We start from the raw sequence: 23,377 nt of genomic DNA on the forward strand, positions 1-23,377 counted from the left end.
AGCGACCTTGGTCATATTACTCTGTTGCTTTGAACCTTTAGTTCTGCTTCTCTGAAAAGCATTAATAACAAGTGCTTCATACAATTGCTATGAGGATTAAATAAGCGTGTGATGAACGGTGATTTTTAAAATACATGCCATATACGTGTAGTCTATTCAATCTTGCTGGCACCTCTACCAGTTACTCTTGGTGGGATGAGGTTAGCAAGCTCATTGAGAAAGGTCTTGAAAAGGAAGAGAAGCTGAGGTGTATAAAGGAAAAAGGGCAGTTTTATTCCTGTTCTCCTGGATTAGCGATTCCCAAATTTAAGTAAAGTGTGGTCTCAGGCTGGCTGTAGTGGCTCATGTCTGTAATCCCAGCACTTTGGGAGGCTAAGGTGGGAGGATCACTTGAGTCCAGAAGTTCAAGGCTGCAGTGAGCTATGATTACAATAATGCATCCCAGCCTGGCTGACAGAGTGAGACATTGTCTCCAAAGCAAAAAAAAAAAAAGTCCAAAAAAAGAAAAACAAAAATGGCTCTCTTTCAAAAGAAGAGGTGGATTATTATCTTGGACCCTATTTGAGAAAGCCCATCCCAGAAGACAGGGAAGGCTGATGGCTATGGGTGGTCGGCCTGGATGTGAGGCCCAGGCATTACCCAGCATCCTCCTTCCTGCCCCACTGTCAGCTGCCAGAGTCACTGCTCACCTGGCCTTGAAGCTCAGGGCTGAGTCCTCACTGCATCCCACCATTCTAGAGGGGCTCCTCAACCTTCACCTTGGGGGCATCTTACATCCTAAAGAGCAACAGAGGAGTCTGGCATCCACTGAGACCTTGGGAGAAGGAGAATATCCAGGGAACGCTTTCCCCAAACTTGGAACTCACAGGGAAAAAGCATCCTGGATCAGATTTCCTTTGCTCAAGGATCTTGTCCTGGAATCCAACAGCCCCTCCGCCTCGGAGCCGACCCTGCTGCGTGGAGCATAATGGAGGTACTGTTGAAAATATTAGATAGACAAAGGGAAAAAAAGACTTGGGAGAAAAAGGCTTGGAAGAAATGTCTGGTTTTTAAATATGAAAAGCGTGGAGAGTGAAGTGACACATTCGCTGGGCACAGCCTTGCCACAGCCACGTGAGGCTCCCTGCTGAGCCTGGGCCCTTCTTCTGTTTCATTTCTCCCACAGGCTCTGTGTCTAAGTGACACAGATGTCACTTAGACCTATTTATTTTGATAAGGCCTCAAAGTGGGATTTTTGGGCCAGGCTTATGTGGAAAAGCAGCTCATACTGGCTAGATTAGCTGGGTGTTCGCCAAAACTTCCTTCCATATTGGGCCATGTAGACGCAACTAAATTGCATACCTCTTGATCAAATCTGCCTCTGGTTTAAGAGGATTCCAGGTAGGAAAAAGAAAACATAACAGTTCACTTAGGTAATCAGGATTGAGGATAAATGAGAGGCAGTCTCTGTGCAACCCCCTCTGCCCTGCTCCGACCCCGTTAGGTTGCAATGTTCACAGAGAGGTTGCCTTTCTTCTCCTTGGCCATAGGGATACACTCTTGTGTCTGTGTAACAGTCAGCTTGTGTATCCTTTGCTTTCAAGGTTCTGCAGGTCTAGGCTCGCTAGTGAGTTGTCTTGTACCTATTGCCTGTGTCCTGCTTAGCCTTCGAGTGTAATTATTTGTACACTTGTGTCCCTTGCTAGGTAATCATCTTTAGGAAGAGAGGGACTATGTCTTAATCACCTTTGTTTCTCTCAAAAACTCGTTCTTGCCGTGAGCCATCACCAACTTACTGGGTTTAATCAATGCCTTATGTCCCACCACACATTTCTTCATTCGACCAAGTTTTATTGAATGTTTACTATCTTGCCAGACACTTCTATGTGCTGAGAATACAACAACAGCCAGACAAACATCCTCCCTCTGTGGAGCTGACATTCAAAACAAATAGTAAATTATGTTGCATATGAGAAGGTGATGAATGCTATGGAGAAGATAAAACCAGGGGAGAGAAGTAGGCAGTGCAGGGCTGGGAGGGCTTCCTTGAAAATATATAATTTTAACAAAGACGTCATCTGTCTAACATTATGAAAATACAGCTCTACAAGTTTCCATAATTTTATTTTGAAAGGTGACTAGATGGTCCGACATCAGTCTCAAAGGCCCTCGGGAAAGCCAATTCCTTTTAATTAGTTTTTTTTATGAGTGAGAGTTGCTTTATGTTGTAGGATGGCAAAGCTAGCTAAGAAACTTGACAGCATCTCTTTGATGTTTGGGGGAGGAATGGTGAAAGGTAAGATACATCCCATCTTTTAAAGACTCAGCCACTTTTTGCATATTTTGAATCAGGTGATTATCAAGTCTATGGTCGTGGATTCACGTTGAATTCAAACAGCCATTCCAATCAAGAAATGTGAAATCCCAACACTTCCCATGATTTGCCTTTTGACCTATGACTGAAGTGCTTTGCAGGAAAGGACAAGTACAGCAGTGTAGCAGAAGTCTGGCAGTGTAGAGGGTCAGTGTAGCAGAAGCGAACAGGTGAGTTCGTCCTGAAGGAGCACTCCTTCTTTTGTGTCCTGGCAGATGAACATGAAAAACTTCAGTCCCTGAGCCATGCATCCACACGTCAGACAGAGCACAGTAGTTAAAAAAAAAAGAACCATTGAGTCTTGGTAGGTGGAATGTGGTCTCACTTATTACATCATAGAATCAGAGGCTCCTTTTCAGACTGGAAGGACCTCAGACATTATCTAAACCAGACATGCAAATTAGCACAGGCCCAGAGACCCAAAGCCTGAGAGAAAGCATATGTGGTCATGTAAGAATTTTAATAGAAATTGAAAATATGACTCATAGCAAAAAACTGCCTTTTTCTAACCTCCTCTAGGATACTGAGCAGGACTGATAATTATTTTGCAGATAGGCCAAAAAGGCCAAAGACATCTTAAGCTCAAAGATTTCTCAAAATGATACCAAGAATGCTCTTCATCTCTTTGGAAGAGTGATACCTAACACTGATCAAGCATAGGACTGTTTGTGATGTTACTAAGGGCTCTTAAAGATCTTCACGGGAAGAAATTCCATAATTTCTCATGAAACCATTCCATATAGGGAAATGGCTCATTGCAATGGAAAGAACTCTGGGCTGGGGGTCAGAACTCCTTGCTTTGCCTCTCATCTCCATCAGTTATAAGCTGTGTGGTCTGAGGCAAATGACTTAACCTCTCTGAACCTCTTAGTGAACCTCTCTGTAAAAGGTAGATACTTAGCAGGGGTGGGAGAGAGTGGTGTGATTATTCCTAAATTTAAGAGTTTAGGAAAACAAATAGCACATTGGATCCTCACAGGAGTCTTTTGAGAATAGATGAGATTGTGTATATGAAAATGTGATCTGTACTCCAAAGTGTCTTACATAATTCTAGCTGATACTCTTTTTCAGAGTTTCATTCATGAGAGATAAGAAGTTAATTTTTCTTGTGCCAACCAAAGCTAATTTCTTCTGGTTTTTCCTTGATTGGAGCAGGATTGAGTAAACATTCAATGGTATTTACTGAATATATACAGGGATGGAAGAAAAGAACCAGGAGAAAACTCACAATTAAAGACCACAAGGTAATCTGTAATTAGGTCCATAAATAGCCTGTGAATGAGGTTAGGCTGGGAGAAGAGAATGTAGTCTTGAGGAGGAAGAAAAAGTGTCTTCAGGCAGACAGGACTTCAATGGGGTTTCAAAGAGTGTGTAGGATTTTGATTTTGACAGATAAAGTAATTGTCTCACTTAATTTTATAAGTTTTTCTTTAGAATATGCCAAATATAAGAATATAAACTTCATCAAAGAGGCATGTTAGACCTCTTTTCTTCATTTCGATTTTGAGACAGGCCTTGCTCTGTCACTCAGGCTGGAGGGAAGTGGCGCAGTCTTGGCTCACTGCAGCTTCCACCTCCCAGGCTCAAGCAATTCTTGTGCCTCAGCCTCCCAAATAGCTGGGATCACAGGCACGTGCCACCATGCCTGGATAATTTTTTTATTTTGTGTAGAGATGGACTCTTGCTGTGTTGCCTAAGCTGATCTTGAACTCCTGAGTTCAAGTGATCTTTCCGCCTTGGCCTCCCAAAGGGCTGGGATTACAGTCGTGAGCCACTGCACCTGACCCATGTTAGACTTCTTGATCTTACAGATCACTGAGATCAGAAAAAAAAAAAAAGGCCTGCTCACATCCTGGTTAGGGTTTCTAGCCTCCATAGTTCCTCCTCAAATACTTTTTTTTCTCCAAAAAGGATATTTCATGAGAAATAAGTTCTTTAATATCTTAGATAAGGGCTTCTGAAGAGAGAGTTATTAAATCTATAAAAACAGATTAGAAAGGATTTCATATTAAAATAACAAATGATGCTTCCTATATATTGGCCTTTCACTAGAAGATGCCCCAAACTCATAGATCTCTGTCTGGCACAAAAGAAACTTTCTCTCTCCCTCCCTCTCCCTCTCCCTCTTTCTCTCTCTCTCTCTCTCTCTCTCTCTCTCTCTCTCTCTCTGTCTCTCTGTCTCTCTCTCTCTCTCTGTCTCTCTCTCTCTCTCCAGATGGATGAAAGAAAGAAAGAATTTGGTTGATGAACATGGACTAAACAAATTTCTTTTAAATACCTTCTAGCTACCAATCCCCTCAAATAACCTCCCTGTAGTGGAGTTTCTAAATCAGTATATTAGGCAGAACAAACATATTTGGAATACTCAGTACTGAGGTGGCCCCCAGTAGGGCACTGTGGACCTAACCTCCCTTTTTAAAAAGTATTTTGGGGCCCTTCTCCTCAAAACAGCCTATGGGGATCACTCCTAATTCTATTACAAATCAAGCAATGGTAATGGAGCTGCATCAAGCAAGGCCAACTGCATTTAGAGTCTTTACTCTGTTGTCTGGAATGGGATGAGTGTGCAGTGTCAAGGTGAAACTTGGTAGAGATGGCAGGCCTAAAAGAGTAACAGCCCAGAGTCTGCAGATAAATTAGAAAACATGCAAAACCCAAATGGCCCACTCAGTGGATGTGAACTGCCATTGAGAACTGTAGTGGAGATCTACCCTATCCAGCACTCAGGGTCATGAAGGCCCCTCCCTGGCAGTGCAGGAGGAGTCGTTGGGCTCAGTCCAATGGGAACCAATGGGGAGGGTGCTCTGGAGGCCCCCAGCACTATTCCTACAGCTCGGCACCAGCTCCCTGCTCCACTTTGAGGTTTACCTAATGTCATTTTCCTTTACTAAAATGTAGCAGGGCTCATGCATTCACTGTCACCATCATTAATGTTGCAGAGCACATGGGTACCTAGGAGGGTCTTGATTTCTCCAGAGTACATCTAAGAGCAGCTCCAGTAAGCAGAAAGACCAAAGACAGCCCAGGGAGGGCAGAAAGGGCAAAATGGGAACTTCTGGGCAGCCAGAAGCATTGCCTGGCCTGGCGCCTTCTGGACGAGAAGAGGCAAGCTCTGTAGTGGCAGGAAGGAAGCAGACTCAGAGCAGGAAGGTGCCTTTCTTCTCCAGTTAAGCACTGGTATGAAGCCCTGGCTGTCATCACTGGGGCAGTGCAGGGGTGGGACATTCCAGAGCAATGGAAGAAGATTATTCTAAGAACACAAGTGCTCAGCTCCAACGTTCTCCTCATTCCTTTATCTACCAAGGGCACAGGCGAATTTAGGAGGTGCGTGGGGCAGAGTGGGGCAGCTGGAGCATTCTGGAAGTGTCTTTAAGATGCTTTAAGCGGATTTTGACATCCCTTATTAATTCTTGGCAACCATGGGTCCATGAAGCTTACAGAGGCATGGGATTACCCATGAAACTGATAGACCCATGAAATTATTCAAGGGAAACTTTATTTCTCTCAAATAACAAATTTATTAAATTTGTTAAATTTATCCACCCCCACCCTTATTCTGTTTTGTTTTTGAGACAGGGTCTTGTTCTGTGGCCTAGGCTGGAGTACAGCAGTGCAATCTTGACCTCCCGGGCTCAAGCAATACTCCCACCTCAGCCTCTGGAATAGCTGGGGTTATAGGTACACACTACTACACCTGGCTAATTTTGTTTATATTTCCTAAAGATGGGATCTAGTTGTGTTGCCAGGGCAGATCTTGAACTCCTGGGCTCAAGTGATCCCCTCACCTTGGGTTTCCAAAGTGCTGGGATTAAAGGTGTGAGCCTCTGTACCTGGGTGTTTTTTTAAATTCAGTTCATTGAAATTCTTACCAATAGTGTTACTCTGTATAATACTTTCTTTTCTAAATCTCTTTTTTCCTTTATCCTCTTAAATGTAGTAATAAACACAAAAGGATATGTGTACAATTATATTAATTATGAAGCATAATGATGAAAAAGACATCTGTGAAACCACCACAAATAATCCTTCCTATATGTTGGCCTTTCACTTAGAAAATGCCTGAAACCCATTTGTCTCCATGTGGCATGGAAGAGGCTTTCCTCTACCTCTCTCTGTCCAGAGCCAAACAGAAAGAAGGAATTTGACTGATGAGCATGAACAAAGCATGTTTCTTTTAAATACTTTGCAGCTCCACTACCACACACCCCCTCCCCCCAGCCAAACAACCCCTTTATAGTAGAATTTCTAAAATTCTAAATTGCTAAATTCCTTCTTGAAATGCAAATAAGATTGAGTACCTTGGGTCAGGCTCCTGATTTTTGAGATGGTAGCAGGAGTCAATACATGAACATAATTTTAACAGCTAGACAACATCAGCTACCTGTGGGAAATGTATCTTTGGATGGGGGGTGGTAAATGGAGCAGGAAAGGGTCATTTTGGAGCCCTGGCCATTGCCTGGGTGGGGAGAGGACTGCAGGAACAGGTGCTGTTCTGCTTCATACTAGCTTTGTGATTCAGGCTTAACATCATACTTGTGATTCAGGTAAAACTGGAATAATCATAGCGCCAACTTAACAAGGTTTTACGAAGGATAAAGGTGAAGTGAATAGGAAACTTCTTGGCATGTGGTAGGTGCTTAACAAATGGTAGCTCTTATTGTGGCTGCCAGGAGGCATGAGAAGAAAAGGTAGGAAAGGAAGGTTGAAATGAGCAGAAGGCGCATTCTCCCTGCCATGTTACCTTTCCTCGGCTTGGCATGTCCTCAGCCTCCTCCTGAAGGGCACAGACCTGAAGGGCCTGTGGAGTCCAGGTGACAACAGCAGCCTGTAGTGGTTGGGCCGAGAGGGGGCTGTGGCGCCATCATCCTATGATTGAAATCTGCTCTTTATGAATCTTGCCTCCTGGCTCAAGGATGGGACTGATCACGACTTCCGAGGAACCACCCTGGGGTCCCATGCAATGGAAATTTAGGGCAGGGTAGAGAGAAAAGGCAGCGCCATGCCAGCAGCGGCAGTGGGTGGAGCCAAAACATCCACCTTATAGAAACATCTTGAAGGGTTAGTTCTACACCAAAGTGCCGGGGCGTAGTTTAAGGTACTTTGCCTATCATTTTCACCCAACCATCCAATAGTCTCTACCTTCAGGACACTTCCAGTCTCACAAGACATAAGACTGCTGGGCTGGGATCTATTGAATGATGCACTGGTAAAACAGTGGTATAAGCAAAGCATCCTGGGGAAGGTGGACAAGACCATAATGAGATAATGCCATCTGATCTGACCAGGGAGCTAACAGGTGAGTGTGGTATCCTAGAATATGGATTGGGGGTCAGGGCTGAGAAGGATGAAAGGAATACCGGGCAGTGGGAGAATGGGGAAACATTATTCCAAAGTGTGTTTGAAGACAGAGTAGACAGGAACCAAGTCATATTTGAAGGACAGGTCTTTGGGTTACAACCTAAATGGGCAAAGCTGTATTACTGAGCAAAACTGTCACACCTCTGTGCTCCAGGGGGATCCAGACAGTTCTGGAACGTGCCTCTAGTGGTCCCACGAGCTGAATCTGGATGGCCTTCCAATATGAACACATTGAAGGGTGAGTGGTCACCTTAAAAGAAACCCCAGTATGGCATGCTCGCAGGCAGAACCGTGTCTCCTTTCAACTCTAGGTGGTCACCCTTAATTGTGCCTGTGGTCCACACAACCTCTGGTAGTTTTGAGAACATCTGAGTTCCCTCCATAGTGGGATGTACGGTGGTGCGTTTCATTAAAATAATTAATCAGTCAATCAACACAGAAACTGGGGAGAACGATCATTGGAAGATATTGTTGTTTCCTTCTGCTTCAAAAGAATCCTCAAAGAAGTAAAACCTACATACACAAAATTCCTCCTCTGATGGAACAGGCCCACCTCTAATAAGGCAGTGGACCAATAGTCATTCGTCTCATTATCCTGGAACAAATTTACACTTGTCTTAGGAAACAGGCTGTTTCCAATAATTTGAGGAAAGTGTGTCCTAGTCACTGTGTAAGCCACACGTGTGCAATAGCAGTGCACACAGCACACCCACGGAAAGAAATAACAGTCCTTTTACTTAGAGAAAGGAAGGATAATGGTTACTTAGAAAGTGTCCCAGACAAGCTGTCAAATTGAATTCAGAAAGCTGGAGTCTGACTCCAGGACAGGGCGGGCTGGCTAAATTCCCAAGGGATTGGGGTTTCCTGCCTGCTCCAGCTTAGAGACAACGAGCCTTTGTTTCCAGTTCTGTTGCTCTCCCTCCTGCCCCGGTCTCTGTTTCTCTCTCTCACTCTCGTTCTTTCTCTTTCTCTGTCTCTCTCTCTCTCTTAATCTCTGTCTTGTGAAAAAAAAAAAAAAATACATGCAATCCCTCAGAATAGGGTCAGATAGAAAGCAGACAGAACATTAACTCTGGAATTTCAAAGGAAAACAGTTTTTAAAAAATAAAATGGAGAGAGCAAACTACTGTCTATCCCATGATCATAAATCTTGCCTTTGGACCACAGAAACAGCACACACGCGAGCGCACGCGCACGAGCACACACACACACGCACACGCACACAGGCATCCCACAGTCATCCCTGCTTTTGCTAAGAATGGCTTAGGGGCATTTCATCATAAAGGAAGAACATATAATGACAATGTTCTTCACAGGCTCTCCTGTGAGGCCGCGATACCCTCCAATTTGAAGTGTGTGTGTGCTGACGTAGATGGAGCTGCGGGGCCACACAACCTGCTGCATGAGAGATGTTATTTACTCCCTAAAAATAACAGGAGATTACCTCACAGTATTACAGGCGTTTTCCTTCAGGTACACATGGTCCAGAACAACTCCCAATACACTGCACTCTACAAGGCAACACACACACAGCCCACGTCTACACTGAGCACTAGCTCGCGCCCTCCCACACAGACACACATACAAGGCTGCCAAATGCGCACCCTCCCAAGTGCTGCACCCGGGAGCGCATCAGCCCCGCTGAGGCCTGACACGGGTAGTGCACAGTGCAAGGAACCAAGGTGGCGTATTCCGGGACGCGTTCCCACAGCGAAACAAGGCAGAGATGTCTTGGGGCATCTTTTGAGTTATGGAAAAATTCAAAGATATATAAAAGTAGAGAGAAAAGTCCAATGAACTCTCTGGCCCCATCTCCTTGCTTTAACAATCATGTATTCATGGTCAGTCTTATTTCAGCTCCATGCCCACCTACTCTGCCCTCCCTGGCCAGATTATTTTGACACAAGTCCCTGGCTCTCGGCTCCTTTGCTGGGCTTCCTGTCTCACAATGAAATTTCTAACTGCACCCAGTTTTCCACATTTCAGGAAGCCATGGTACACAGGTTCTACCCCAGGCTCTCTTCCTGAAACCCACATCAAATACCCAGGCCTTGGTTACTCCTGCAAGGGCTCACCTGGGCTCCCATCTCCAAAATTCAACCAGAAAACCCACACAGTTGCCCTGTACCGTGGTCCCCACACACCCACCCCAGCAAACACACTGGTTTCCTTGGTGCCTTCCTCCTTCCCTTTGCTTCAATATCTAGTTCCAGCTCTGCCATGCTGCATCTTGCTAGAGGCCTCCGTCTTTCACTACAACCCCTAAAACCGTAAAGGACATCCATAAAGGAGGTAAATGCAGAGGAAATAGAAAGACGTGGTGATACATGTGAATTGCCCCCCACTCCAGAGTGCAGCAGTTCCTTACGTACTTAGCTGTCTGTCTCTCTGTTTGCCTAGGACCTGCTTGAGGGTAGGTGCTGTGCTGTGTTCACCATAGTTTTAGGGCTCAGCCTCGTACTCTATGCAGAGAAGATTCTTCATAAGAAAGAAATGAATGAATGAAGGAGAGCATGAATCACAGAATTTAGCTCTATTCCTGACCAAGGTACCGGGTATCTGCAATATCTGCCTACACAGAAATAAATGTTTATGTTTGTCTTCACTCCCTGTGTGACCGTGGCTGGGTCCACACCCTCTCTGGCCTCAGATCTCTTCTGTTCTACAAGGGATTTGGAGAGCATGTTTGGCTTGAGTATTAATGATACTCGACTGCATTATTACTTCTTGTGTGTAGCATGCCTTGTTGTATTTTGATTACATACAGTTTTATATTTCCTTCATATTTCATAGGTTTGTTTCCCTAATAAGTTTTTTGTTCTTGTTGTTTTGAGACAGAGTCTCTCTGTCACCCAGGCTGAAGTGCATTGGCGTGATCTCTGCTCACTGCAACCTCTGCCTCCCAGGTTCATGTGATTCTCTTGCCTCAGCCTCCCAAGTAGCTGGACTACAGATGCATGCCACCACACTGGGCTAATTTTTTATTTGTAGTAGAGATGGGATTTCACCATGTTGGCCAAGCTGGTCTCGAACTTCTGACTTCAGGTGATCTAACCGCCTCAGCCTCCCAAAGTGCAGAGATTACAGATGTCAGCCACCACGTCCGGCCCCCTAATAAGTTTTAAAGCAGCTAGGCTATCTATGCATAGTATCCTTCACAACCCGTGGTACAGCGTTAACATCTGACAAACTCTCAAAAATATTGTAATTAGTTTTCAATAATAATGTTAATTACTATAACTTTTACTATAACAAATTAGAACAATTTATTATCATTATGATAACTTTTACTGAGCACTTACTCATGTGTCAGACATTGTGCTGATTTATGAGTTTTACATCATCCCTTGAAGGGGCACTACAATTATCCTCATTTACGCATGAGGAAACTGAGGCAGAAAAATGCCTTGTCCAGGTCACAGTCTGTTTGAGTCCGGAGCCCGAGTTTTTAATCAGTATGCTATAAAGCCGAAATAGGAAGCCAATGCTCGCCTTGGGTAAATTGAGAGCATTAGATAAAGAATCCTTAAGATGTTGTCAGATGCTTGAATGAAGAATGCTGAGATAATGATTCCAAGAGCAGCCTAGAGGAAACACAGAACACACAAAGGCCCAGACTTGGGTCTGGCTCTGCCTCACGACCTGGGTGACTTCTAAGGACCCCTGTATTCTCTCTGTGCTTTGTTTTCATTTTCTAGAGAAGGGGGATAATAATACTACCAGCCTTGTCCTCTCATGGTGATGGCACCAGAGGGCACAAATGGGATAATGGATAGGAGAGTGCTTGGCAAACCATACCTGGCTGCCAAAAAGCTGTTGTTACCATGTGCACGGCTCCTGCCACCTGGGACTCTCCTGGAGAGAAGCCGGGCTCTCGTTACCACGGGCTTCAGCACCAGCCAGGCATCTCACTCTAAGGGACACAGAAAGATAGTTTCTCCCCTCTCTTTTCCATACTTAGCATGCAAGCAGACAGACTTTTTATCCATTAGCCAAGGCAACGGCTGGAGATGGCCATTCTGCCTGCGGCGGGGCCGCAGTTTTCGGTTTCCACGTTCAATGGCAGTCCTGAAAGGCTCCCTGGCTGGGGCTTGCAGCTCAATGCTCCACAGGCCCTTGGCGGGTTGATGAGTTCCAGGAGTTAATAAACAAGGAACTCAATATCCTCTGTCTTTTGGAGAGTCAGAGGTATTTAAACAGATTCAGCAGAGGAACTAAGGAAATGAGGGCTTAGGCATGCAAAGCAGCTCTGAGGAGGAGATGTGCTGATTCTTGCACGCTGCTGGGCCAGCTGAGTGTGCTGGGAAGGCCTCCGGCAGGGTTTGCCCAGAAAAACACACTGAAGCTCTGATCTGGGACCAGGGCAGACACAGGCACATCTGCAGCCTGGAGGACTGGAGAGAACAAGGTGTGGAAAGTCAGTAGCCCTGGCTCCAGGACCCTCACATACTTGAAAAGGCCCCTTAGCTTCTACAATCCCTGTGTCTTCCCTGTAAAATCACGTTACCAACACCATATCTACTTTTCAGAGGGGTGAATGAAGACATGTTAGAAAGAAATTTCTGAGATGTACTAATGTACAGTTGTCAAAATCAGTAATATCACTCATCAATAATATCTGTCATCAATGACAATGATGAAAAACTAATCAAGATTGACAGTCTCTTCACTTACCTACACCTTTATCAATATACCAGTAGGGCCTGCTCTTCCTTTTCTAGGACAATTTGGGGCCAGACAGCTGCCCAGTGTATCTCCCAGAAAATCTGGAGTAGCTCTAACATGGACTTCATTTCTCTCTAGCTCATCTCTGTTCTATAAAGCAGGCTTCTCTAGCTTGGCTTACAGAAATAACCTGGAGAGCTTTAAACCATTTCCAATGCCCAGGACTCACCCCTGGAGATTCTGAATTAACGGGTCATTTTTTGGCATTTGGGCATCGGTATTTTTTTTTATTTTAATTTTTGCATTTAAAAAATTTTAGTAAAATATATAACATAAAATTTATCATTTTAATCATTTTAAGTGTACAACTTAGTGGCACTAAGTACATTCACAATGCTGTGCAATGATCCCCACCATCCATCTCCAGAACTTTTTCATCTTCCCAAACTGAAATTCTTACCCACCAAAAACTAACTCCCCATTTCCACTCCCTGCCCCTCCCAGTAACCACCATTGACTTTCTGGCTCTATAAACTTGACCAATTTACTTCCTACAAGTGGAGTCCTGTAATATTTGTCCTAGAGTCAGTATTTTAAAAGATGTCCAGGTGATGCTCTGTGCTGTCAGAACTAAGGGCTGATACCAAGCGTAAGTTGTGTATCGGTTCATCTCTGGAAAAAGAGAAGAGTTTAGGAACGAAGATGGAGCTGACAGTGGGAAAACTGAGTGGACAGAAATCAAGTAATGCAAAACATTCACATCTTTGCCCATATTACATTTAGGCTAGGTATTGCTTTTGCAGAAAGGCAGCTGGAAGGGAAAGGCCATATTTGTCAGAAAGTGAGGGGCTTTTAGTCTAATCCTCTGACCTGGTTTGAGTCCTTGCTCTGCCATTGAGTAGCTGTGTACCCTTCAGTGAGTCACTTAATAGGGCTGAACCACACTGTCTTCTTCTGCAAAATAGAGATAATAATATCTAATTCAAAGACCCAGTGCAAGGCTCCAAACAAAGCATGTGAAAGTGTCTGATATAGTCTAAAACACTTTCTAGATGACAGTTCTGCTGCTATTGTAAATGGATAACAATAGCTTTTATCCTAATTTTTTTTAAGTGCATTAGCGTTGATAAGCTAAAGGTAGAGAGAGCACAACCATGCTAGCTGAATCCAATCCATGTCCATGGAATACTTCATTTAAAGGGGCTTAAAGATTATTCTAAATTAATTTTTGAAATCTAGTCTTACTTCCTGGGCACAAATAACCCCTAGAGATTGCAGCCATTTTCAAAAGACAAGCTGGAAGGGTGACTATACAATTTTAAAGCAAAAACCCTTTTTAATTTGATAAGTGCTTTAAAGACACATTAATAGACAGAATCTCAACTTCCTTGCTTTGTGCTTGATGCCAGCACCTGCGCTTTGTGGACTGCACCAATGTGCACTCACACACACACACACACACACACACACACACACACAGCTCTGGTGCTCTTGATGAACTCTGGGTTTGTGTGGGGCTGTGTGTGTCTCATTCAAAGAAGATGCAGCCAAGGTTGCCTGATGTCTTCTAATAGCTAATAGACAGTGATTAGAGCGAAGCAGGAGAGCCAGTGAGAGGTGGGGAGGAGGCAGCGGGGGAGGGCTTGGTTAGCTTTGTCTTGCTAATGTGCTTTATTCTGTGGCTTGAGGGGTCGTTCAGACAGATTCAGACCACCTCACAAGGGAAAGGCATAGAGGAGCAAGACAGCTCAAGTGGAGAGCTTTACTGGGGACAAAAGATGCACCTGCAAAGCGCAGGCTTAATCGTCTCTAGAGGCCAGGCCCGATGCTGGGAGATAAATGTCGGCACCACCTGAATGAAATCCTGGCAGCGTGCGTTTGCCTGGATACTGCAGCTAATTCATTTCAGAAGAGGGGCTGCTACCCAGCAAGAGGGAGCTGCTCCTGCAATAAGCCTGAATGAGCCAGCAGTGTTACAAAGGTACTCTCTGTACACAAAAGAGCCACGGGAAGGAAATGTGTATGACAGGTAGAGGACAGGGCTGAACAATAAGACCCATAGAAGAGGAGGAAGGAGTTGGTTAGCAATACATTTCAACTTGGATAAACCAGTTTCTAAACTAAAACCTGTATCGGAAGCACAATATCAGAAAATCCTTCATTAGCTCTGCCTCAGAGCCTCATTGGCTAATTCTGATGTTGGTAGCAGGTTGTAGCCTGGAAGAGTTGGAGGAACTTACAAAAATCCAAATTCAGCAGTTCAGAGGTTAGGGCTCCTCCCATCCCTCCCTCCCTCCTTCCCTTCCTTCCCTTTCCCCTTCCTTATATCCTTGCTTTCCTCCCTCCCTATCTTCCGTCCCTTCCCTTCCTTCCCTCCCTCTCTCTCTCCCTCTAGTCATTTTTCCCCTTCTTTTTTCCTTCCTTCCAAAAAGTGGATCCCTATCTGCAAATGAAATAAAACTCAATATGTAAAACAAATAAAAGACAGTGGCTCTTGAGCCCTCACAGCAATGTGTCTCCTGTCATCTCCTTAGAAGCCAAGAGCTCCAAAGTCAGGGCTGGACTCTGACTGACCGAGTTCCTCCCCTTCATTTGATGGGAAACTGAGGTTCAGGGCATGAAATGATTTTTTCACAGTAAGCCAAGGGTGCCCTGACCTTCAATCTAATGCGTTTGCCACTAAAATATATTTTCTCTCTTATAGACATCTGCAACAGCATATTAAAATAGGTCATCAAGTGAAGTGTGACTCAATGTAGAATGAATCCATAGAAATTCAGTTTTCATGACAAAATTCAATAAATCTGTTTTGGAAAGGAAAAACAGTAGCAGAAACATGACTGGCTCAGGGTGGGATAGGAGAGAAGGAAGCAAATGAAAAACACAAATGTTTAAAGGCAGATATGTTATACAATTCTTCCACTAAATGTTCTGGTCATCACTAAAATATAAATTGTTAAAATGAAACAGAAAGTGCTATATGATCAAAGTTGTAACCTTGGACAAGACACCCGGCTAGTGTCTTTGGGTCTGTTTTCTTCATACCCCATGTGGATTTTGAGCCAAGTGGTCTCTTCCCTTAGAAGATCCTTAAGTTCCTTTGAGAGGTTACGCTGTGCTGTACTATATGCGACTGATCCTGAAAGCTGCTGCCTTCCTTCTGTATTATGGGGAGGATGAGTTAAAGAAAAACTAGGGACAGAGAGCGAGCCAAGGAGGACAGACTGCCTGCCATACTCTTACAATTCTTCAAGCTCCTATTCAGAAGTCCCCTCCTCAGTGGAATTTTTGCTTTTCCATGAAAATATTTTTTCCAGTCTATCTCTGGTTCCTAATCACTATTTATTTACATTTTTTCTCCTTTGAGCCAGGTACCGTGAATTTTCACTTGTTTAAATTCCTGAAATCTAACACAGTATCTGAACCACTCCTCATGACATTTCACAAAGATGCTGAGAAATGTTATTGTTACTAAAATCTTCATTGGCAAAAATCATTTGCTGAGGCAGTTTTCTTTCTTTCTCAACCAAACCAAACCAAACCAAACCAAACCCAACCTGACCTAAGCCACCACTTTAAAACTGAATGCCATTGCTAACATTTCTTTTTCTTTCTTTCTTTTTTTTTCTGAGATAAGAGTCTCGCTCTGTCACCCAGGCTGGAGCGCAGTGACACAGTCTTGGTTTATTGCAGCCTCTGCCTCCTGGGCTCAAGCAATTCTCATGTCTCAGCCTCCTGAGTAGCTGGGATTACAGGTGCCTGCCACCATACCCAGCTAATTTTTGTATTTTTAGCAGGAATGGGGGTTTTGCCATGTTGGCCAGGTTGATCTTCGTTCAAACTCCTGACTTCAAGTGATCCATCCACCTCCACCTCCCAAAGTGCTGGGATTACAGGCGTGAGCCCGTGCCTGGCTGCTAAAATTTCTCAAGGAAAAAAACCTTTAAATGTAGACATGCTGGAATCCTTGAAATTGTCATTTCATTATATTCAGCAGAGAAAACTCTCAGCTTTCAGCTTTGAAAATAAGCGGCATCCATTTTATTCTAAAAGCAACATGTTTTCCTGCATGGAGTGACAACCTCAAGTTGTATCCTTGTGATATTACTACAAGATACTGTAGAACCTTATTGGACTTTTGCAATTGGTAGCACCATGGCAAAAATATCTGGCTTCTTGACTTTGTATGCTGGAAAATGTTGAGTGGAACAAACAAGCTGGTTTTCTGCAACAGTCTTAATAGCATGGGATGGTGTCATGTCCAGTACAGAAGAAAATTTTAAGTGCACAAAAGAACAAACTTACCTTCCTTGACACTCAGTCGAGAGGATTGGTCTGTGTGGGAGGTTGTATTATAGGCCAGCAGTGAACCTGAGAGGCAAAGCAAGACAGGTTATAACCAAAACATTCTTCTGAGATCAAGAGTAGAAGAAGACATGAGAAAGGAGTGGAAAGGGGAAGAGATAGGGAGAGGGGAAGAGGGACAGAGGACTCCTAGAAAGAACGGAAGAGCAAGTCTAATCCATTTGCTTGGAGACAATCATGCAGGTCTGTAATTGCTTTACGGAGTAAAGAGACAGAATACACTGCAATGAAATACTCTCTGGGAAAATAAACACCACACCCCCTGAGCTGCCATATTCATAGTTCCGAAGTGCTCTGGTCTGTGCCATATCATGATGGGAACACAGCATTGAGAAACACTAAACCCGGGTCCGTTCCCGTTGGTATTAACTCACCACATGACAGTTGGTGAGTGACATGCCTAGATTTTGATTTTTTCTTCTTGATCTAGAGCAGAGGTTGGCAGACTCCTTCTATCAAAAGGAGACAGTAAGGTTTTATAGGCTTTATAGGCTAACTGCAATCTCTGTCGAACAGTCTTCTTAGTTTCTGTTTTGTTTTGTCCACGGGCCGCTTTTGGCCAGATCTGGCCTGCAGCCTGCAGTTTGCCATGGCCTGGAGGAGGAGTCAGTATCACTCCTTTCTGCTGTGATATCCTCTGGGTTTACAAACATAAAGATCCTTTTACAGGTGAGGGTGAGGTGCATGGGGCTCTGTTACTGGTGGTGGGGGCACTGGGAGTTGGGAAGGAGGTGAGTGGTAGTATTCCAATAGGAACTTTTGCTTCCCTTCACCTATGTCTAAGAACACACAACTGAACATGAGGAGTCATGCATTGAATTTTCTATAATCTCAGAATGCTGATATCCAATCTTTTAAAATTAAACTTCAATGCATCCCTATTCTGTACCCAGCACTTTGAAATAATTTATTGCATGTAAAACACATTCTCCCTTCTTTCCCAAAACTAGATTTGTTCCTTTGTTTAAAGCGAATTCAAGGTTGTGTTTTGTGAAATGTAGGCATCTTTGCCATTCTCTTTGAGATTCTCCAAGGGAAATCTCAAAGAGCCCTCAAAACTAGGGCTGGGATCTGCTTTTACAAAACATACCATAAGCTCAACACATGTGTTCGAGGCTAAGAAAATTTTTCTAAACAACCCTTTTCCCTGCTTCCTGTGGCCAAGTGGACTGGTTTGGGTGCCAGGGGTGGGAATGGGCTGTCAGACGCTGCTATTTTTAGTCTCCCGTCATGGAAGGGATGCAGAAATGGAGCTGCCGCCTCACCCAGCCGTGGGCGTCTGGTTGTGTGTCTCACAGAAAATGTGCACACTACCAGGCGAGACGACGAGGAAGAGAATTTTATAAGAATTGCCCAACTGCCTAGAACAAGGCTGTTAGTTCTAGCTCTGCAGCAGCTCCAGACAAAAACAAGCGGGTGATGGGGGGATGGGGGGAATTACGAGGGCGGTATTGAGCCCGCTGTGTGCCAAAGTGTGGCTGTGTGGATGCCATTTTAGAAATAAGACAGTCACATGAATGTAACATCCAAGAGCCAGCTACATTTGGTTATTCCATGTTGAAGACTATCAATGACAAAGTGAGGCTGTGACAAGTTCATTTTCATAGTCACACACCAAAAACTGATGTTTCGGGCAATGGTGGGCCACATATATGAAGTGGTCCTATAAGATGGTAATACTGGATTTCCACTGTACCCTTTAAAGGTTTAGGTGCACAAATACTTGCCATTGTACCTCGATTGTCTACTGTATTCAGTACAATACATGCTGTACAGACAGCCTGTATGCGTAGTAGGCTACACCATGTGGGTTTGTGTAAGTACATTTTGTGGTGTTCACATGAAGAGGAGCTATCCCCGTCACCAAGCAAAGCATAACTGTATGTTTATTAAGCACATAAGAATTTAAAATTAGACCTGCCTCCTATCACTGACTAGCTTTGTGCTCTCCATTGATTTCCCTCATCTCTCTCAGCCACAGTTTTCTCATCTGTAAAATGGGCTAACAATGCCACTTACCTAAAATGATACTGTGAAGATCAAATAATGCATGTAATATGCTCAGAATGGACCTTGATTCATAACAAGCATTCCATAAATGCTGGCTGTGATCATTACTATTTTTACATCCTTCCCCCACAGCTGCCACAATTACACACAGTAGTTCTCTCTACAGATGTGTTTGCTGAGCATTAGTCTTGTCCTCTGATTAGCGTTATGAATGGGTTCTGCTGCAATAAGAAATAATCCGGCACGACTGGAAGGAAGTGAAGAACTGGAACCAAACATTCCGAGGGAAGACAAAAAATCCCAGAAGTAGGGCCAAGAATGCTTGCCTCTCCGTCCCCGACGTTCTCTCCCTCAGGCTGAACCCTCACTGCTGGAGCAAATAAAGAAAAATGATGGTCTCCGAGGAGGAGCAAACTGCCTGAGTCATTAGTGCAGATGTAGCCGAAAGCACGAAGCTTAGATAAACCACATTTATTAAATTTCCCCCTTGGTGAAAGTTCTTCTTTGGGCATACATGAATTCCACAGGAAACTCCCAGAAAGCCGAGAGAAAGGGTCATTTGACCTCTCTGAAGCTTGCATGAAATACATACTTCATGGCAACCTAGGAAAAGGACTTTGCCCTAAAGACTGTTCTTGGTTCAAGTTTCACTGCTAGAAGGAATGGCTGCCTTCTCTGAGGAGGGGCTGGTTGGGGGCATCTGGCCTCTCTCTCAAGGGACCCACATTCCCTCATCTTCTCCAATTTCTACTTCATCAGTTCCCCAGGCTCTGTTTTCTTAAGGAACTTGTTCTGATGCAGGCAGGTCCTCCCGGAGCCCAGCCTCCCGCTCTGTAGCTTTGGATTGCTTTCTCCTGCCTTGAGACTCTGTCAGGCCTGACCCTGCCACGGGCTGCTGAGCTCCCCCTCCTCCTTCCTGACACCAGCGCATCAGGGTAGACAGGCCACGATGAAGAGAGGAGGAAGCAACGCTCTGAACATACATGGTGTGCCAGATACTTTCCATCTATTCTCTCACTTAATCCTTGCATGAGCCACACAGAGCCAGCATCCCCTTATTCCTTTATACAGATGAGAAGGGCAATGTTCAGTAAAGTCATAGCGTTTGCCCAGGATCACACAGCCAGAGAGTTCAAGAAGCAGGAGCCTCATCCTGGTCTATCCACAAAACCTGTCCTCAGCATGGCAGAACCCAACCGCCTCCAGGCTAAATCATAGAAACAGGCAAAACACCTACAGGGACGGGAGGCAGGATGGTGGTTAGTTTTGGGAGGAAGCAGTGTTGGGGTGGAAAGAGCATACAGGCGGCTGAAATTCTACTCGACCTGGGAGGTGCTCAGGCGAGCGAGTGGATTCACTTAATGAGAACTCCTCAAGTAGCTCACTTAAAGAGTTTTGCACTTCAGTTCCAACTGAAATATAACATTTGCCTAGTTGGTTGTTAGTTTCCGTACGTGTGTTTGTATGTATATATGTGTTATACAGGTGTGTACGCACATACATATTTCTATTTATTGGGGAAAAAAGCATAAAGTAACTCCTGCTGAGAATGGATTGGCCTTCCCAAAGTGCAAGCATGGGAAAAGGATCATTTTCTGTTCCATATTTGAGTCCATCTGCTGCTGGAGACAGTACCAGGATCTGAAAGGAGAGGGGACTGAGTGGTGTGAGGCTTTGCAGGTGTGCAGCGGAGCCCCAACAATCATGCTTTCTGCAGCTCCACAGTCCCTCAACCTAACCTGCTATTCATCGGGGACACCTGGGCCAGGGGACACAAGAGTCCCAGAGTCAAAGCCTTTGTCTCCTGCCTCTCTGTGACCATAGAATTCCCCAGTGCCCCTCACAGCCAGCCTATTGAACCCAGGTCTCCCTTTTCTCTGGGCTGCGCTATCAATGGCTCTGGCTGAGCGGGAGTGGGAGGGTGTAAGACTCTGGCTTCTTTAAACATCAATCCTGGCTGACTAGTGAGTCCAGGGAAACCTGCCTGGCCTTTTGTTCAGCTGGAATTCTGTTCTCCTTCACCGGTCAAACCCCAGCCTGGAAGTGATAAGACTGCACCAGTTTAATTGCCCAGACCCAAAACCTCTGCCCGGCCATCTGAGGCTGCAGGTGGAAAGACCGCAAAACGCAAAATGTGTTTTCCATTAGTTTAAATTAAAAATGGGAATCGAGATAGGCACCTTTTCTGTGGTCTCCCTGTCACGCGGTATATTTCATTCTTCTGAGCAGCCACTGTTTGAAGACGCAGTGCCTTAGTATGCTTTCCAGGTCAGACCCAGATAGACTTACAAACCCAACTTGTTTGTAAAAGTAAAAAAAAAAAAAAAAAACTCTTTTTCTTCCTGCCTCCCCGCCTCCCCCAGGGCCTCGGGGCTCCCAGACCTGCGCAAACTCCCCCCAGCGGCCCTGAGCCTGAACTGCCGCCGGCGCCCTCCCCTGCCCTGGCCTGAGAAGGGCCAAATCTCGTGCCCGCAGCGAGGGCGCCTCTGCCAAACGGGGTGTGTCTGGGAGAGACACTGGCGGGGCCGCCAGTCAGGCCCCGCGAAGGGTTAGCGAGGTGATGGGTTTGGCTTAATCGGCCTCCTTCCAGGAGGCCACAGGAAAGTTTTCGGAAAGTTTTTATCTCTTGGTACAAATGACAACAGAAAATGCCGTGGGGGAAGTGGCCGGGCGGTCCACGTGGAAGGCCGGGAGTGAGGCTGCCTCGCTTGTGTGACACAGGCTGGCATGCCGTCTCCAGGGCCGGGGGGACAGCGGCAGCGCCAGGCCAGGGCCTGGGACTCGAGAGGCCCGAGTCTTAGATACAGGTGCTCTCAGCCGGCTGGACGCCTTTGAATCAGTATCTGAAGCTGTCAAGGCCTCAGTGGTTTCAGCTTTAAAATGGGGATTGTAGATAGGTACCCACAAGGGGGCAACCTTTTCTTTGTTGTTGTTTTGTTTTTGAGACAGAGCCTCCCTCTGTCCCCCAGTTTAGAGATTGCAGTGATGCAATCTCAGCTCACTGCAGCCTCTCCCCTCCGAGGTTCAAGTGACTCCCCTGCTTCAGCCTCCCAAGTAGCTGAGATTACAGGTGCCCCCTCCCACCACACCCGGCTAATGTTTGTATTTTTAGTAAATTTTTGTATTTTTGTATTTTTAGTAGAGACGGGATTTCGCCATGTTGGCCAGGCTGGTCTCGAACTCCTGACCTCAAGTGATCTACCTGCCTTGGACTCCCAAAATGCTGAGATTGACAGGTGTGAACCCTGGAGTTTCCCAGGACCCATGGGAATGACGCCAAGGACCATGGCCACCCCTTCCAGCCCTAGCTGGCACTGTCCTCCTGGCATTTCCAGCCACTCTGGTGCAGCTGACATGCCCATGTGTAAAGAACAAGCACCTCCCAGCAGGCCAGGTGAGGCCTAGCATGCCCGGCCATCAGACAGAGTCCGTAGGGGCTCAGGACACTGCTGTTTCTTCTCAACCCTGGAAAATACATTTTGAATTTAAAATGTAAACCTCTAGGTCCCCTCCCAGACCACCAAAATAAATAGTCAAGTACCTTTTGTGAAAGTGTAAATTTGATACCAGAACTTCCTATCCTATGAGGTTTTCCTTTTTCTAGACTTTCTACTGAAGCCTAGAAAGATTAGACTGGAGACGTGCCATCAACTTGGACTCTTCTGACTTCCAACCAGCCACGGGCTCAGGTCTCCAGTTCTCTATCAACTTTCCTTCACCCTGCAGTACTTCCTCCACCGGAGTGAAGGATCTCAGCTATTTTCCTTCCACCTCTTGCTAAGTGGAAATATCTCATGCTCACCTTCCTCTCCAACAAAAGGGCAAGATGCTAAAGCACAGAGAATCAGCACCCCTTCCCCTTGCCTTGACTCATCGCCTCAAACTCTCCGCAAGCACTGGCCTTCCTCCTAAGCACAAAACATCCACTGGAAGTCAGTCTGGAAAAACAATAAAGTGTTTGAAGGGTTTAAAAGGGTTTAAAGTGCTGGTTTTCACTGGGGAGTTCCCAGCAATCCAGAGCAGAGACAGAGCAGACGCGGTCACCAGCACATGGCCCCCTACAGGCGCTTAGCAGCCAGCCACCACCTCACAACAGAGGGTCCCCAAGGCTGGAACCCCAAGGTAGACACCAATTAAAAAGCAGCATGAATCTAAAAGCCTTTTCCCTGACAGTGGATCATTTTAAGTCTAGGTTCCTCAAAAGGATATTATAATACTATGTTGGGGCAAGGTTTTTTTTTTTTTTTTTTTTTTTTATTTAACAGGAGTGTTTTTTTTTTTTTCTTTCACAGGCAGACATGCTTTTTCTATCAATGCACAGACCACTTTATAGTGAGCTTTTCCACCCAACATTGCATCCTAAGTACTTCTCACGGTGTTTCCCAATAATCATTTTAATGGCAGAACAACTGCTTCCCATCTTGCGGACGTACTACTGTTAACCACCATCCTCGCTCTGGAAATCTGCCCTGCATTTTCAAATATCTTCAGTCTACGCACTGGAAATATGCTCACTGATAAGTCCCTTTTTGGAACCTAATATTTTTTATTGATTTGGGGGCATTTTCTGTCTATAAATATTCTTAAAAAGAAAGAAGCAATTCACTTTTTCTAGCCATGATATAC

At 45.0% G+C, this 23,377-nt stretch overlaps 1 protein-coding gene across 1 annotated transcript in view; it reads right to left on the reverse strand.

Moving 5' to 3' along the window:
* FLI1 (Fli-1 proto-oncogene, ETS transcription factor) overlaps window positions 1-23,377 on the reverse strand; it is a 116,724-nt gene that overhangs the window by 12,812 nt on the left and 80,535 nt on the right. The window contains exon 5 of the mRNA XM_017523536.2: window positions 16,682-16,747. Coding sequence (XP_017379025.1) covers window positions 16,682-16,747 — 66 coding nt within the window. The remainder of the gene's footprint in view (window positions 1-16,681; window positions 16,748-23,377) is intronic.

The sequence above is a fragment of the Cebus imitator genome, unplaced genomic scaffold, assembly GCF_001604975.1.
Source record: "Cebus imitator isolate Cc_AM_T3 unplaced genomic scaffold, Cebus_imitator-1.0 Scaffold0, whole genome shotgun sequence".
NCBI lineage: Eukaryota > Metazoa > Chordata > Mammalia > Primates > Cebidae > Cebus > Cebus imitator.